Below are 16,613 nucleotides of genomic sequence, written 5' to 3'. Positions count from 1 at the left end.
TTTAGTTTTTGAGACCAAATGGCTCAGGAAGCAATAAAGATGATCTAATATGTCAAGAGAGACATTTTAAAAAAGGAATAAGTATATTATAGACAGAAGTAGAAGACAATCTACTTCTTTTAAAGAGCCATATCTATTCATAGCATATTTAGAAAAGTATTGAATTCAGGAATATGAGACCTAGGAAAGTGATCAAAAGAATCAGGGCGTCATTCAGTACAAAATGTTTAGTCAGGCAAACTAAGATTAATAATGGGAGATTAAATCGAGGCAGTCCTTGAGAGACGTGTATGTACCAAGCAGCGAGGATAACTGCCTTTTTACCCCTGTATCCCTATCACCTTGATTTGTGCCTGGCCCATCATAGGTTTGCAAATGATTTTTGCAGAATGAATGCAGAAGTTCCAGAGTATCACTGAAGGGAGATGATTTTTCCAAGCTGAAATTCATATCTGAACTGTTCAAACAAAGAGACACATGCTTGTTGGTTCAGATTTATGAATTAAAGATTGGACTAATTATAATGGCAGGCTGAGCCTTTCAGCTTCCTTAATTATTCCCAATTTTTGACAACCTCAGGATTGGAGTGTTCTTCCCAAACGTCAGTGGTGGGTAGTCAACAAAACCTAGAATGAAAGAAAACTAGTCTTTCACCGGAGAACTTAATCTCTTAGGTTTAGGAGAGCTAACGGGTCGATATTATTCTATCGTTGATGGCCGGTGGGGCATTCCTATTATGGGTTCTAAGGCTATATCTGGGAGATCTGTGAGTCAGTTGATTAGGAATATCTGCCATGGGCATTGAGAGCGAGGATAGTAGACAAATCGCTTTGTTTTCCAGTTGAAGGTTGAATTTGTGGATGATTTCCTACTTGCTCTTTTGATAACAACCTCATGATTATTATGAGATATGGCTTATAATGATGACCGAAACTGGCAGGATTTGAGAATAATACTGCAAGATTGACAGAGACTGAACCTACAAGGGACAAATATGTATGATGTATGTCTTCCATGTAAGTGGCACTCACCAGAGTGTATCACCAAATACACATGTGTTTGTCTGGCTTCTTTTCCCAGCCTCTGTCCAGTTAGTGTGGGGCCATGTGACCAAGTTCTGGCCAATGAGATGTGAGTAGAAGTGATATAAGCCATGAGTAGGCCCTGCCCTGTTAGAAACATCTTGTATGATCACCCAGCAAACTCTCCTCCCTTGCCACGTTAAACCTTGGAGGCAGTGTTCTCCAAATGGCATAGGTACAAGGAGAAAAGCTCATGACCACCCTGAGCTCCGTAAGAGTGAGACAAATTTCATGGAGATTTTGGGTTTTGTATGTTTCAGCAGCTAGAGTGAATTACCCTATTACCTACTACTAATAACTGCTATAGGAAGTAGTGTGTTTTGGTGATGGGAAATGTCTTAGCCTATTTAAACATATGCAGGAACCTGCTTCCTGAACTGGGTCTTCGAGACAGCACATTGCCCTTCCTGCCTATGCTTCCATTAGGTCAGGGAAGTGTCCTAGATCCGCATAACTCTGCTTGCCTTGGGGTCATGAAGAGCTGGGGGCACAGGAGAGGGGTTTAGCTCTAGCACACCATGCATACTACTGTGCGATGGATAGATCTTTCAAAAAACACGTATTTCAATACCATCTTTCCTTCCCATGGGTTTCTGGTTCCCACCAAGTTAACTTTAAACCCCACAAAAAAAACAACGCAAATTGGCTGCTGTGGTATTAGCGACCCTCTGTGTTCCGATACGTGTGACTTTTCCAAGTGTAGTCCTCTTTTGGGAACCTCTGTTGAGGTGAGGGGCATTGCTTAAACATCCCTCTCGCTTCTTTCTTTCTCCTGCTATTCTTTTTGATTTCTTTTTTCTTTCTTTTTTTTTTTTTAAGATTTTATTTATTTGTCAGAGAGAGAGCAAGCACAGGCAGACAGAATGGCAGGCAGAGGCAGAGGGAGAAGCAGGATCCCCGCCGAGCAAGGAGCCCGATGTGGGACTCGATCCCAGGACGCTAGGATCATGACCTGAGCCGAAGGCAGCTGCTTAACCAACTGAGCCACCCAGGCGACCCTCTTTTTTATTTCTTATCTCTCTTTATCTCAGTCTTACAAATTCCTACACCTCCCACATCCTCCTCCACCTGGCAAAAACAGTTTCTCCTTCCTATGAACTCCGGCATCTCTATCTTTCTGGTGGCATCTCCCCGCCGCCACCTTCTGGGGGACACTACAGCTAGGAATTTATGGCAGCCCTTCCTCCTGGACCATGAGCTTCTGGAGAGAAGGGAAAATATATCTATTTGGCTTACTGTCGAATATTTCATGGCACACATTGATTTGCCCACTGCTGAACAAATGAGTGAATAAATGAAACATCTTCTTTGCAAAGCTATGAATTCTCTCGGTTAAAAAATTATGAAACAGTCTCTGTAGAAATAGGAGGCAGCTTCAAAGAGAACAAGCATATGAAATATTATAGCTCTGAATATGCTAAAAACATTTTATTTACTCATAGTATCAGGATGCTGGAAGGACTGTCTCCTTATTTCCCTCTGGTCTGGCTCTTGCTTTTTCTTTTTCTTTTTTAAATCAGAAATCCACAGACATTTTTTTCTATGGGAGTGAAATAAAGGATGGAGATTTGGGATGGGCAAAAATATAGAGCTGTCTTTTTTTATCTAAAGCAATTACCATGAGGAAAAACAGCTTTCTTCTTAATACAGCAATTCCATAAATAACAGTAAAATTCTTGATGCCCCAGCAGTAAGAAGTCTGCAGGGCAGCACCACTGATGTATACTGCTGGCTGGGAGAAACTATTGTTTACAGACTAATTATTGTCTAACAAGTTGGCTTTAGTTAGCTATTTGAGAGGTTCAGACAGCAGATTTGGAAAGATAAAGTGTGTATCAGCATGTACATTTTTTTTGAAATCTCTTATTAAAAATAATAGTTCGAGAGAATTGAAAAAAAAAACGAGTTAGAAAAAAACAGTTTATTAAGTAATATCATATAAATAACTTGTTACAAAAATTGATTTGCAAAAGGCATATTTACTCTTTGTGAGAAATCACTTTTTAAATTGCATTCTTTTCAAATGTATACGTCTAAGAAAACAAAGGAAAAGAAAAGAAGCCATTTCAAGGAGCACGTCTTTGCCATTGGACTAGCACAAAGGGCCCGGCCACACTGAGCTGTAAGGTAATTGTCTTACCTCTCCTTCGAATACAGGAAACTTTCTTATGTGAACTGTGAAGTTACGAAAATCTCCCCGACTAGAAATGTTGATGAGAGCTGAGCAGTGGTTGTTTCTATCAGGTGTTCTCATCGCCAGAGATACGGGCGAGAGTGAGAAAAACCCTGTGACTGAGCGTTACAGCCAGAAATCTCCCAGGGTGGCATCAGCTTCAATTTATACTTGCGGGTATTTTTAATTAAAAACAATCAATACCAAAAAGCTTTTATTTTCTGGATTTAAAATCACAAATCACAGTAGGAGAATGCCAAATTGCCTTAGCTTGATACTGCTGAAGACGCACGTAGCATTTATTATAAGGCCTATTCTTAACGCAGTTTACTTTCAAAGCCATGAAAAGAATCACAAACAAAACAATACGGTGGTTTTGAAGCGTTCCTCCATTTCTTCGGAGCAGATCGGTTGGTTTGCTACACAGCATTCTCCCTGAACGCCTTAGCAGTTCTATACATTTGATTCCTTAATAAACGCTAAACTAATAGATCATAGAAAACTAAAAGCTTATAGAAGGTGCCTCTAGACATATTTACATAAATAACAGAGTCTCGCAAGAAAAACCAGGATCTCATTATAGTGGAATGCTTTTTCCACAACGCTGGGTCCATGCCTCATTTGTCAAATTAACCCCATTTGAAGAGAAATTTGAGTTTGTGGTCCATGGGTTTAAAAAAAAAAAAATGGAATTAAGCAACTTGTAAAAGCTCTTTTGAAATTAATCTAATAACCCAGTGGCTCTCAGGCTAAGTGCCTCGGTCCTGTCTGAAATACAGTGGGTAATAGGCTTTGTTTCCATTTGACCTCCTTTTGGCACTTTCATCTGCTGGCTTTGTCGGGCTTACGTTCCCCCCAAATTAAAAAATGAAAATGCATCATAAATAAGGTATTACAAAATGGGGAGTAGATTAAAGATTGTCTCAGCAATGCTTAAATTAAATTGACGACGCAGAGACCATAAACTTCTAGCTTTAAAAATGAGCTATCTCTTTATTAACTTTTAACAAGTGTGTGAGTCAATGTATTTCCTTTCTAAGAGGGTATTCCTCTGCACACTAAATAGCGTCAGGGTCTGATGTTTTTTTGGTTGAGAACTTCCCCTTTAGAAAACTATTCCATAGATGCCAAAGGGAGATTAAAAATGCTGCAAGCGTAATAGTCACTGAACTTTTAAGGAGACCATACTGTAATTCTGTATTCTCTGGAAAAGAAAGCTACTTGTCAGATCTTGGGAAATAGTTTATCTTCTTGAAGATCCATACACTAAATCTTAATCTTTCCACTCTTGTAATTGAGGGGGCTGGGTTTTAGTGTTACATGTAAATGCTTGACTGTTTAATCCCCTGGCACAGTTCAAAATAGATTTCATGTAGGTGAAATCATAAAAAATAAAATGACACTAAAATGATCCATTTTAGAGGACACCTTTCAAAATAGTGGCAGGGGCAGGGGTGTGGTCATGACTTTCTAGAGCGTTCTTCCAAAGTAATTATATTGCTTTAAAAGTAGTGGCTAGGGTAAGAGAATTGATTTGGTAGTTTGGTTCCTGGGGAAAATGAATTTCGGTGTGCCTGATTTAAATACTTAGTTTGGGCCCAAGAATCAACTCTGTTCTTCCCCTCAGCTGCATAATTTTATGGTCCTCAAGTATGTAGAATTGAGGAATTCTTAATTCATAGTTTGTACATACATAGTTATACATTATTATCTCTGATGAAACAAATACCCATTTGAAGGCAAAGCATTTGATGGGAAGTATTGCTCAGCAAATCAGGACATCTAATATTCATGTACTTAGAAATGAAAGTAATGGAAACTTTCTAAAGTTAATTTGGATTTGTAAGATTCAGATGTTTCTAAGATAGAGATTCAACTTTTAAGAGAGTTTTGTACAATTGTTTTTGGAGTTCAAAATGAACAACTAAGCCAGAAATTTTTTTTTTAATGAGTTAAAATTGAATTGCCAGGTTTTGTTTCATTTGAAAAAGGAGTCCATTTGTATCTGAAACTCCCTTTATGCAACTAAACTGTAAAGCTAAGAAAACTCTGTAAAAAATAAAAAAAGCATTTCTCTGTTGTGCCCAGAGTAGGCCCTGCCTTATGGTTCCATGGAACCATATTTTCTTTTCTCCCATTTGATTTCATTTTTTATTTGGAGACAAACAAAAATTAAGCCTTTCAGCAGAAAGTAGCTAGGAAGTGAAAGGATTGTAAACTTATATACGATAGTTTTAACATTTGAAAAATCCCATCTTATTTTAGGGAACAACTTAGTGGCTTGAAGAAACTCTCCCCTTTGAAAGGAGGGGAGAAAACTTTCAGAAGCGCCTCAGAGTCCTTGAAGCAACCCACAAAAGTGATCTGCTTATAATTAAGGAGTTTTAGTTTCACAGTGACGAAGCCAAATATTAAATTTTACCTCTTCCCATTTTCCTTCCATCCTTCTCGCCATTAACCTCTAATCTCAGGACAGAGACTTTGTGAAAACTGAGCCGAAAACTTAAATTTTTTCCCCAGTAATCATTCATGTTGGCTAGGGTCCTTGATGCCATATCTTGGTGGGAAGGAAGTGAGACCACATGGCATTATGGAAATACGGCTCTCGTTATTTCCATGACATCAGAGAGTATTAATGGTAGTAAATTAATTGTAGTAAAATACTTACAGGACCCTAGTACTAAATATTCAGCTCTAGTCTTAAAGTATCCAATTTCTTAGGAATTCAATTCATCATCAGGTTTTGTGGTAAGAGATTAAGCAGTTATTTCAATATTTAGTAATATTAACTTGTTCTCGGCTCACTGTACCATCTTTGAGGTGGGACAATATACCCTGCCAATTATATCTCAAATATTCCTCTACAGAACTACTTACTTTCACTTACGAGGAGAGAAAAACCTTACCCTTAAACATTAAAAGTTGCTAGTGTCGACCCTCAGACATTCCAATTAACCCAAAAGTTCAAAAGGAAGACTTCTGATGATATCTTTCTTTTTATAGGACTATCTTTCTTGATACAATTTATTACATGACATGAAACATAAGGACAGAGAGCTCTTTAATTTTACAGTAAGTCATGTGATTAAGGTGGTGTTCTATTGCTATAAATAACTAGTTCTTACCAATTAACTTTACTAAGCTATCTTTTTTCAACATTTAACTGTGACTATGATATTCATTATAGTGAAACCCTCCTGTAGAATTTTGTTTGCATTTGTGTGTGTGTGTGTGTGTGTGTGTGTGTGTGTGAAGAACTAACAAAAGAAAACCCTGAAAACATGAAATACTTGTTAGTACACAGGGAAGCCCATTACAAAATAGGAAACCATTCAGGAAACACAAGGTAGAATATGGATATAAAACTTTTTCACTCTAATTGGGTAACCCAAAGACTACATTTCTCTTATTTTAAAGGTGCCGTCTTTACTTCCTGGGTTAATAACACCTATTTAAAACTTAACTGTATGTTTCCAAATAGAAAGTATGTACTGATACGACAGTATCCCCAAATAGAAATAACATTATCTGTAGAAAATTAACATTAATTGAAAATAAATCCCTAAGACTAATACTTGAAGTCAGCATATTCTTAAGTACATAATATATATTTATATATATATGTATATATATACACACACAGAGCCTGGGTTTGCTTTTTTTTTTTTAAGTTTTCAAAACAATGATGTTTTCATTACAGTACTTTGGAAATTTCTGATGACTGCACAATGTAAGATTCTAATGATACAAATCATTAGAACTGCCATATGAAATAAATGATTTAAACCTGCCAAAAGGATTAGTTCAGTTCAGTTGGGTCCTCTGGATAATAACTATGATGCTAATTGCATAATTAGAGAAATAATAGATTGGATGGATTGTACATTACTTTTCTGTTGTAGTTTGAGACCATTACTTTATCATTAGTTCAAAGACAAGGATGGCATGGTTGCCATAGCAACAAAGTTAAAAACAATGAAAAAATATTAATGCTCTTGAAAGTCAACTATCATTTTAATACAATCTTAAACACTCTTATTGAAGGGAATCAAAATTTTCCCTTTGGAAGCATCTTCCAAACATGTACTACGTAGTTTTTTACTATGACCTCAACAATATGTCTATATCTATCATGTCATATAAATATATAGATGTTTCCAGATGTGAAGGACAGGGTTTCAAGTTCAAGTGTAGCTGGCTCTCATTTCCCCATTAAACTCTGAGGGCGGGGTTTGAGTTTTATTTAATCTATGTTTACTAATGCAACTTAATTGTGTACGAAGTATCTGAAGAATATGAATTATTGTACTTCACGCTGCTACTTTCAAGTATATTAGAATAATACTGACAACAACTACAGACAAGGAGTTAAAATTTGTCTCAGAAAAGTTCCTTCAAGAATTTTAAACAGTTAGACTTATTTGTAATTAGCCTACCGATGGTTGAAATAATTTTAAGTGATCTGTGGTACTTTTGATGGCCCGAACTTTAAAATATGTTAAGTATTTCCTTTGTTAACATCATTAGCTACTTTCCCTTTCTCTTTATATGGCACAAGGGCAAACTTTTGCAGGTTTAATATATAATAGATTATGAGTTAGTGGCAAGGAATGAGGTATTACTACATTTTGTTTGTTTGTTGTTTTTGAACGTTACCATTTAATTTGCTTCTAGTCCAAAAGAGGAACACGAATCTTAAAACATTGGTGGATTTGATGTTTTGAATCGTTATCGGTGCCAGATAAAGTTCTTAAAGAACGAAGCGGACGGGCAAATACCATTTTGAATTCTTCGCGACACACCCATATAGATAGTTCATTATCTCCTCGGGAGCTGATACACCAGGACCAACCTCACAGTGGTGCCTCCCTCCTTTCTCCTACTAAAACTGTATTTTTTTTTTTTTAAATCATTAAAGCACAGTCCATCATCCCATTAACTTGTGAAATGCACAGCCAGAGCAGCCAGCTGACCTGAGTCAATGGCGGGGAAGCTGAGCAGGTTCCCGACTTGCCCTAAGAGAGCGAGGGGACAACTCCGCTCCCGGTGCTCTCCTCCAGCACCGGGCCCGTGGGGCGGACTGACGGGGTTAACTGGATGCGCTAAAAAATAAACATTTGCCTCTTGGAAGCTCATAAAAGTGTACTAGAAAAAAGTCTCTAACGTTGGATCCACGCGGACTGCAGCCATCGGCGTCTGGAACGGGTAGAACAGAGAACCCTTCCCGGAGCGGCGGGTACAGCAGAAAGAAAGAGCCACCGCACCGGGTTTCGGTGTCGTACTGGAAAATGAAAAAGGCAACGCGTTAGGAGTCTTTGTCACTGTCCACGCCTCCGTACATGTCCGCGAGCTTTTTGAACCGGGGCCCCCAGTCGCTAAGGTAGTCGTAGTCTTGGTCTCCGTCCGTGGTCACCGACTCCAGCGAGCTCAGCGAATCGGCCACCGAGCCGGTGCCCTCGTAGGCGTAGGTGGCCAAGGAGTCGTAGGGCGGCGCGGTGGGGTCCGTGTCATTCTCCTTCAACCTTTGGTTAATGAAATCCCGGACGTCGGTGTTGTCGCGAGCTGCTGGAGTCCGTCGGGGTACAAAAAGGGCCTCGGGCACGATGTCCCTGCGTAATTTGCTGTCCTCTATGGCTTCGGGGTTCCGCAGGGTGCCGATATCAAAGGCCTGGGTGTCCTCCTCGCCGCCGCCCTCGTCGTTGTAACTGACAATGTTGTCTCTGATGTCCTCTTTGGATATGATCAAAGGTTCTTTCTTCCGCTGCCGCCTCAAAGCTGCAAACAGCACCACTGTCACTGGAAGCAGAAACAAAGCAGAACGGGGAAGGGAAAGTTAATTCGCCGCCCAATTAATGTCAGCAAGAAGCACTGTGCTCCAACGTGAAGTTTGAAAACTTCTCGGAAACTGCAGACTCCACTTTTATTGCTTTGAGGCTGGGCTGGCCTCCACGCATGATCAAACCAAACCTCCCCCCCACCGCCCCAATATTTACTCCCCAAACGGAGTAAATATTTGAAAGAGAGTTACGATTTAAGTAGAGGATAAAACACCTTCATATTTTGCCAGTAGTTCCCTTTTGCTTTGAAATGGCAAGCTAGTTTTCAAGGTAAGGAAAAAATAAAAAAATAATATAAAAAAGCTCAAACAGCGAGAGTGTGGCAATCAGAGTGCAAATTATGCTGAACACCTAAAATGCTCTGAAACTGCTTATAAGCACAAGGCTGGCACCTTCGGGATGTGTTGAAGCTTTGCATAACTCCGCAGCTAAAATAACTTTTGCACTATACCTTCTTCTTCTTCTTCTTCTTCTTCTTTTTTTCCCTGAGAGAAGTGTAAAATTAGTTTAAAACCCAAAGCAGAGATGTGAATGTCTGCATACCTTTCTACATAGAAGGAGTAGGATTACAGATAATACCTGGAGAGACCCAGATACAATTCACGAAACCATTCTGGACTTCAGCTCCTTTGAGAGGGGTTAGGTTATAAGACACGCACCAGCTTATTTCTGTTTGAGCTAAACAAAATAAACACATTTAAGAGGGAACTTGAAAAAAAAAATCTTTCAAAGGTTCATAGTTCGTAAGTTTGTTGCCTGGAATGTTCATTCTTTGGATTTTTCCTTCTAACTCAAATGAGAGGCAAAGGAAGACTTGTGTTTAAATAGCTCCTGATGTTTCTTCACAGCTGGCTGGGTCGAACACAGCTGGCTACCCGTAGAGAGACATATCTATGAATGGACACACGCGTGGGAAAATAAAAACACAGAGACAGCTTAGAGAAGAAACCGCCATCCGGAGCAGAAAATGCGCTGTTAAACTGGGTTTGTCTAGGGGTGTTTACTATAGGAAGTACTAGTAATGTGTGTGTATTTTCTCATCCATAATGTGGTCCAGATTTTAGGAGCCATAAAAAATTGAAATATTGTAGTAAGAATTACAGAATAATAACTTTGGGTATCTAAGTATATCTACCTATATAATGAGGGATATATGCATACCCAGATATCTTATTTTATAATTTTGGATGTTAATAGTATTGATAATAATAGGTTATCTATTTATTTCGGGTGTAATAGTATTAATAATAATTGGTTATCTATCAAGAGAGTTCTATATGCCAAGCACTGTGCTAAATGCTTTATATACTGAATCTCATTTAAGTATCACGGCAGCTTTACAATGTAGGTACCATCATTTTATAATATATATATGTATTATATGATATAGTAACCATTTTTCATAGAGGAAATTGAGATTTAGAGATGTTACACTATACAAACAACTCAAATCCGGGTCAATCTAAAAAGCAAACACTTTTAATAGCCAAGCACATTTGGATTATAGGCTACTTTGGAAGGCCATTTCAAGTGTGTGGTTGTATAATCGTACACATCCTCTCTTGCTGCCAAAGAGCATCCTCATGCCTCATTTGTCCCGGCCATTCAGCACGTTTCTATATTTATTCATTCACTAAATGTGTAGTGCCTACTCTGTGCCAGGTACCGGTCCAGGCACTCTCAGTAGAAAACATTCATCAGGACGTGGGCAGGAGTGGTGGTGGCGGTGGTGGATGGAGACCCAATTATTAGAAATTATTAGAAGGTGATATGAACAGTGTAAACCAAAACAGAGCAGAGGAGGAGGGTGAAGGGCACTTGCGCGTGCGCAGGAGAGGCTGCATATGCTTTTTAGGAGATTGCCTCATTGAGGAAGTGCCATTGCAGCAAAGGGGTGGGGAGTTATCCAAGGAGCTGTCAGGTGAAGAGGACAGAGCTAGAAGAAGGGCGCTGGGATGGTAGGGTGCTTGGACTGTTTGACAAACAGCCAGGAGACCCTACAGCTGGACTTGAGGGAGCCACCCAACCCCCACCCTGACAGGAAGGGAGTAGGGAAAGGCCTTGTCATGTGGGGCCTGGAGGCTTCTGTATGACCTGACTTTACCCTGAGGTGCACGTGGATGAAAAATTGCAGGGCTCTGGGCAGAGGGATGCTCATCATCTACCCTTTGTGCGGGATTCCAATGTGACCAAAGACAAGGATTTGCAAAACAGAGGCTTGTAACTAAGGATGGCCTCTGGGGATAGCGAATAGAATCAAGACAAATGTCTCCCAAAGCATTCAACCCTTATGTACAACGGTCTGCCACCATTTAAGGCAAGATAGCAGGCGTTTATCACTACCTAATTCCGCCCCAGTTTAAGTGATCTGTATTTTTTTGTTTTGGTCCTTTGCACACTCGAAAGTGCAGTACCTAGAAGAGAGGGCACCCTGGGTAATTTAAAGGCATTTATTCACTGCCTTATTTCTCCTACAGCTACAACGGCCTGTATCTTTTCTTTTGGCCCAATGTACAGCTGAACAGAAATTCTAGAAGGTAGATCTTTCTTACAGCTAACTTTTATCAACTAAAGATGTGAGTTCTAAGCATGTGGAACAAAAACCATACATTCTGAGAGAGTAATAGCTTTCTATCTAGTAACTGACCTCTTCCCTTTTCTCTACCCCCTGAGGCCAGAGGACAGCAGTGAGATTTGGGGGGTGGGGGCAATGCTTGGACCAGTTTGTGCTCAAATCCCATCATAAAGCTAGAAGGTAGCAAAGCATTTGAAATCAGCCTGCCTAGGCTTGCTTAAAGGATTTGACCCTTTGAAGTCTGTTTCTTTCTGTGAAAGAGAGGCAATAATACAGTGCCCAGTGTTGTCATCAGGAATGAGTTCGTCAATGTGTGAGTTCTGTAGACTTTAAAGCACCATGGAGACACGAGATGTCATAGTTGTTTTCAACTGTGGTTTTATTTTTGTAAATGAAACAAGAGATGCCACAGGATCCACTTTATTGATGGCAGATTTTCTCCTACGTTGGTGTGGCTTTTTCGTCTCTTACGAAATCTGTTTGCCTCCACCTTCTTTGACTTCTCATTTCCAGCTCGGGCTGTCTTTCAGCCTGGACCTTGCCCTGCCTTCTCTGAGCTCACAAAGAGAGCAGACTGCGGTGTGGAAGCACCAGGGCTCAGGGGGAGAAGACCCGAATCTGCAACTCTGTTCTACCACCTATTAGCTGTGTAATGTGGCTACAGGCTGCACTTCTTAGAGCCTTGGTTTTCTTATTTGGGATGCAGATAAATACATACCGGGTAGTTCTGAGGGTTAAAGGAGAACAGTTGTGAAGCATCTTGGCCAGTGTGTAGCCCACACTGGTGTTAGCCTAGTAGAGGGTCATTCCCATTGAGTTCCTTTTTTTATTAGGTACGGAATTCCAAAGAGACTAGACCAGATGTAGGGAGCACAGACACAAGTGAGGAGTAATGAGGAAACAGTGAATTTACTGGAGGAAGGAAGTGATGAAGAAAGGAAAAAGGGGGTTGGTGAGGAGGAGAAAAGCCGGTGGGGTGGGGGGCGGGAGAGAGAAAATGGGTAGATGATGAAGGAGAGGAAGAATCACCTGTTTGAAGTGAGAGTCAGTTCTCCTTCTAGGGACCACAGAAGAGTCCATGGAATTCTCCCTGACTACAGCCCTGCCAATTCAGCCCTTCTAAAAGCAACCTCCCCCCCAAAATCAAAAAGAATATTCATATCCTTCTCTTCCAAAACAATTTTTACAGACTCACACCATTAGAAACACTGATTTGTCTTTGCATACTGTCAGCTTTTATTTATCCTCATATCTTAAAATACTTTCCCCAAATCTTCGTTGACAAAGAGAATCACGGTTCTGTAGTTAAGTTTTCAAGACTTCCGTTATAATTAGCAAAATTGATGTGGAATGTGCAGCTCTTAAGCAGGGATCCCTAGGCATTCTCCTCCCGGAAAAATGTCGGTCTTTTACTCTTTATTCTTCTCAATGCTATATTGTCTTTTTAAAAAAGAGTTGTCCCGCCTGTGCAAGCTAGGTTGACGTTTAACTTCTTACCTTTCTTCCACTTGTGTAGCAAAAGCTTACTTTGATATTTGGAAGGACTAAATGAACTAACATTTGCTTTCTTAGTTCACAACCCTCAGCGGTCTGTGGAGCATTTTTGAGCTCAACCGGTGTGCTTAATTCATGGGTCGAGGATAAAAATTTCATTTGAATCATTGCTGGATCTTGATTTTCACCTTGATTGCATTCATTTCTTTTGGGTCCCAGATTTATTTCCTCAGTCACAGAAGTTGTTTATTATTATGAGTCTGAGAAATAATAGACATTGTGTATGTGGCAGTTGGGGAACAGGCTAAGAAGGTAGTGATTCGAATGGGTAGACCAAAGCAAGTTAGCTGGGTGGAAGAAAATTTAATCGCTTTTTATTTCCCTGTATGGGAGAGAAAAAGTCATCACATTTCTCTTTCCACTTTCCCCATCGATCTTTAAACTTTACCTTTATAGTGAGGGTCATCAGCACACTCCTCATGCTGGATGACTTTCTCTCTTTAAAATTTAACAATGCTTGCCAGGTTAAACAGGAAACAACAAATGAAATGAAAGGGGCACATTGAGGGTGCCCTCCAGTCCCCTGGGGTTCATTCCCTGTCTGATAGATAGATAGATTCCTGGGTAGGTGAATATGGGGTGGTGTTCCCTGGGTAGGTGAGGACATCAGCAAGTTTCACATCTGTTCACTCTCCAGAGCTACTTTCAAGCAAAAACTTGTTCATGGTTGAACAACGCAGATTCTCAGCATATAACTCTACTCACCTAGATCAGGCTATATGCCTTACTGGGGGAGGCGGATAAGTCTAGGGTGTCACAGTAACAGTGTGGGCCCCTCAGCATGGGGACATAGGATGCAGGGAGAAGCAGTTTACCTAGTAGGGTCACGATGCACAGAAGGATGGCGATCAGGGCCCCCGTGCTCAAGCCCGTGGGGTGCACAAGGGCCTCCGCGTGGCAGGACTGCATGTTCCCGTGGTGGTCACATGCACAGACCCGGACAGTCACGGTCCCGGTGCTGCTTTGGACCGGGTAGTCGTTGTCCGAAATCACCACTGGCAGGAGATAGGTGCTCATCTCGTGTCTGTTATAGCCATTCTTCCGAGTTAAGATTCCTGCCGTGTTATCTGCGATAGGAAAGCAAAGCGGTGAATGTCCTGGGCCTGCCACATCGTGGATGCTGATAGACAGAGAGAAAGATACCAACATACAGAGAAGATAACCTGGGTGCGTTTACCTTTGTTGTCTTGAATGGTAAAGTTTGAGCCACTGGCTGCTTCAGGGGCCAGAGAGAAGGAGAATTGGTGCCCGCTGTAAGGGTCATCTTTGTCAATAGCTCGTAGAGTCTGAATCAACTAAAATCAAAACCATAAAGCTGCTTTGAAGTTCAGCTAACTCAAAAGTGTTTCTTACAATTCTGCAGTAAATTGCTTGACTGTGTGATTTCTAATTTGAATTTAAAAACAATAGCCTCTAGAAAGTTTACAATGAATCCCCTTTATGCAAGGAACTGATGGGTTGGAAATAGAGGCAGGAAAACCACTTTGTTGTGGGGCTGTCCTGGCACTATAGGATATTTCTCAGCAAGCCTGGCCTCCTCCCACTACATACCAGTAGCACTCTACTCTTGTTGACAATCAAAAATGTCCCCAAACAGTGCCACCTGTTCCCTGGGGGCAAAATCATGAGGGTTGCGAATCACTGCCCTAGAGTGATACAAAGCTATAAAAGACCACAAATCTCTATGACAACATTTCAACTAAGAAAAAATTCAGGCCCTCTTTGGACAGAGCCTGTTCAGAAATGCAATTGTGATTATAAACATAGGCCATCGACTTGCCTAAGAGCTAAAAAGAAAGTTTGTGCAAAAAACACCATCAGCTTCCTGCTTTAACATGAATTTTAACAGTGCACTTCTATTTTGACAAACTGTAACATAATTTTTATATCAGTGGCAGAAAAGACCTATCTCAGGTGGAGACAAATATGTAAAACAGAAAAACATTCACGAATTTGGATTACTTGTAGAGATGGGCAATATAAATTAGTGAAACTGTGAGTTAAAGACAATTGTAAAGTGTGTTCTGCTTATTGCTCTCCAGTATATATGGTAATTAAATGTATGCTCACCAATTAAGATTTTTCCAATGAAGCTGTGACTGATCTATTTTAATGAAAATTTAAGACTGATTTGAATCAGCATCAGTCTCTGAGAGTGATGAACTTCCAGTTCTTAAAAACTGTTTGTTCTCTTACGCAAGTTAAACATTCATTCTGCTTCTTATTTATAGTATTAATTTTGTTAGTGTTTACTTCATAGATAATTCAAAACTGGCCCTCAGCTCTGTGTATTAGAAGATCTAAATTAATCCGACTGAATTAATTTGCTTTTTAATGAAACTCACCTGATCTGCTTTTGCTTTTTCGCAGACAAAGGTTTCATAGAATTCAGCAAATTCTGGGGCATTGTCATTGACATCTAGAACTTTGATATATAGAGGGACTCGGCTGCTTTGCTTTGGGTTATCTGCAACATGCCAAAAAGAAAGAAAGAGGCATTTGTGTATTGATCGCCAGTCCCCTTTAGACAACGGTCACTCACTCCTTTCTCATTCATACACAGATTGCCCAAGGCTGCTCTGAGTACCACAGGGCATCATGAGCCAACTTAGTCACCAAAAAGAACGAGATGGGTAGTTGTGGAGTTGAATACACCTGCTAGACATACCTACAAGAAAAAGCTACTTGTATGGTTAGAGTACAACTGGATAGCCAACCCCAGGGTCACACAAAATAAAGAAAAGCTATCCAGGAAGGGCAGGGTAGAGGCAGATTTTAAGAGAAGCCAAAGAAGCAGGGAGATGGGGAAAATTTGTACAAAACAAAGTGTGGGGCTCGGTGGGGGTGGAATGAAGGCCACCCATGGTTATTTTGGTCTTAGTTCTTTAGTTCTCGTGCTGAGTACAAGCTGGATGTAGTGCTCAGCACTTTGCCTTATTATCTTATTTAATCCTTACAAACTTCTGAGGTAAATACAGTTGTCGCCCCTTACTATAGAGATGAGGAAACCGAGGCATGGATAGGTTAGGTAATTTGTCCATCTTCACAGAGGTGGTAAGTAAGAAGTAGAGCCTAGACTTCAACTTGGGTCTATTTGACTCCAAAGCCCAGGCTGTTCATCCTGGATAACGAGAGGGCAGTGTCCATGCTGGAGGGAGGACTGGAGGTGAATGAGTATTTGGGGTAGTGTGGAAGATGGATTCCTGGTCCAAGAATCAGGCGTTGGAATCTCTGAGCTCAGCGCTCCTCATTCACTGCGCTTATATAAATCTGTTTGTTCATGTCTTAAGCATTTAGTGAGCATCTCATTTCTAATATGTGCCAGCCACTCTTTGGGGTGCTGGGACACATGGGGGCATCACAAAGAGCCTGCATCCTGGAGCTTTATTCTA

At 40.4% G+C, this 16,613-nt stretch overlaps 1 protein-coding gene across 2 annotated transcripts in view; it reads right to left on the bottom strand.

Annotated features, from left to right (window-relative positions):
* Nucleotides 1-2,988: 2,988 nt before the first annotated feature.
* The window catches only part of CDH6 (cadherin 6), a 124,721-nt gene continuing 111,096 nt past the window's right edge, over nt 2,989-16,613 (bottom strand). For both annotated transcript variants that reach the window (XM_004738085.3, XM_045079437.1), the window contains exons 9-12: nt 15,567-15,688; nt 14,399-14,516; nt 14,037-14,288; nt 2,989-9,051 (exon numbers count right to left, since the gene is read on the bottom strand). In XM_004738085.3, the coding sequence (XP_004738142.1) occupies nt 8,561-9,051; nt 14,037-14,288; nt 14,399-14,516; nt 15,567-15,688 (983 nt within the window). In that variant the 3' untranslated portion in view covers nt 2,989-8,560. The remainder of the gene's footprint in view (nt 9,052-14,036; nt 14,289-14,398; nt 14,517-15,566; nt 15,689-16,613) is intronic.

Source organism: Mustela putorius, unplaced genomic scaffold (genome assembly GCF_011764305.1).
Source record: "Mustela putorius furo isolate JIRA1106 unplaced genomic scaffold, ASM1176430v1.1 tig00000407_pilon_pilon_pilon, whole genome shotgun sequence".
In the NCBI taxonomy this organism is placed as follows: Eukaryota; Metazoa; Chordata; class Mammalia; order Carnivora; family Mustelidae; genus Mustela; species Mustela putorius.
Note: the sequence above shows the minus strand (reverse complement) of the source record. Positions and strands in the feature narration are given on the sequence as shown.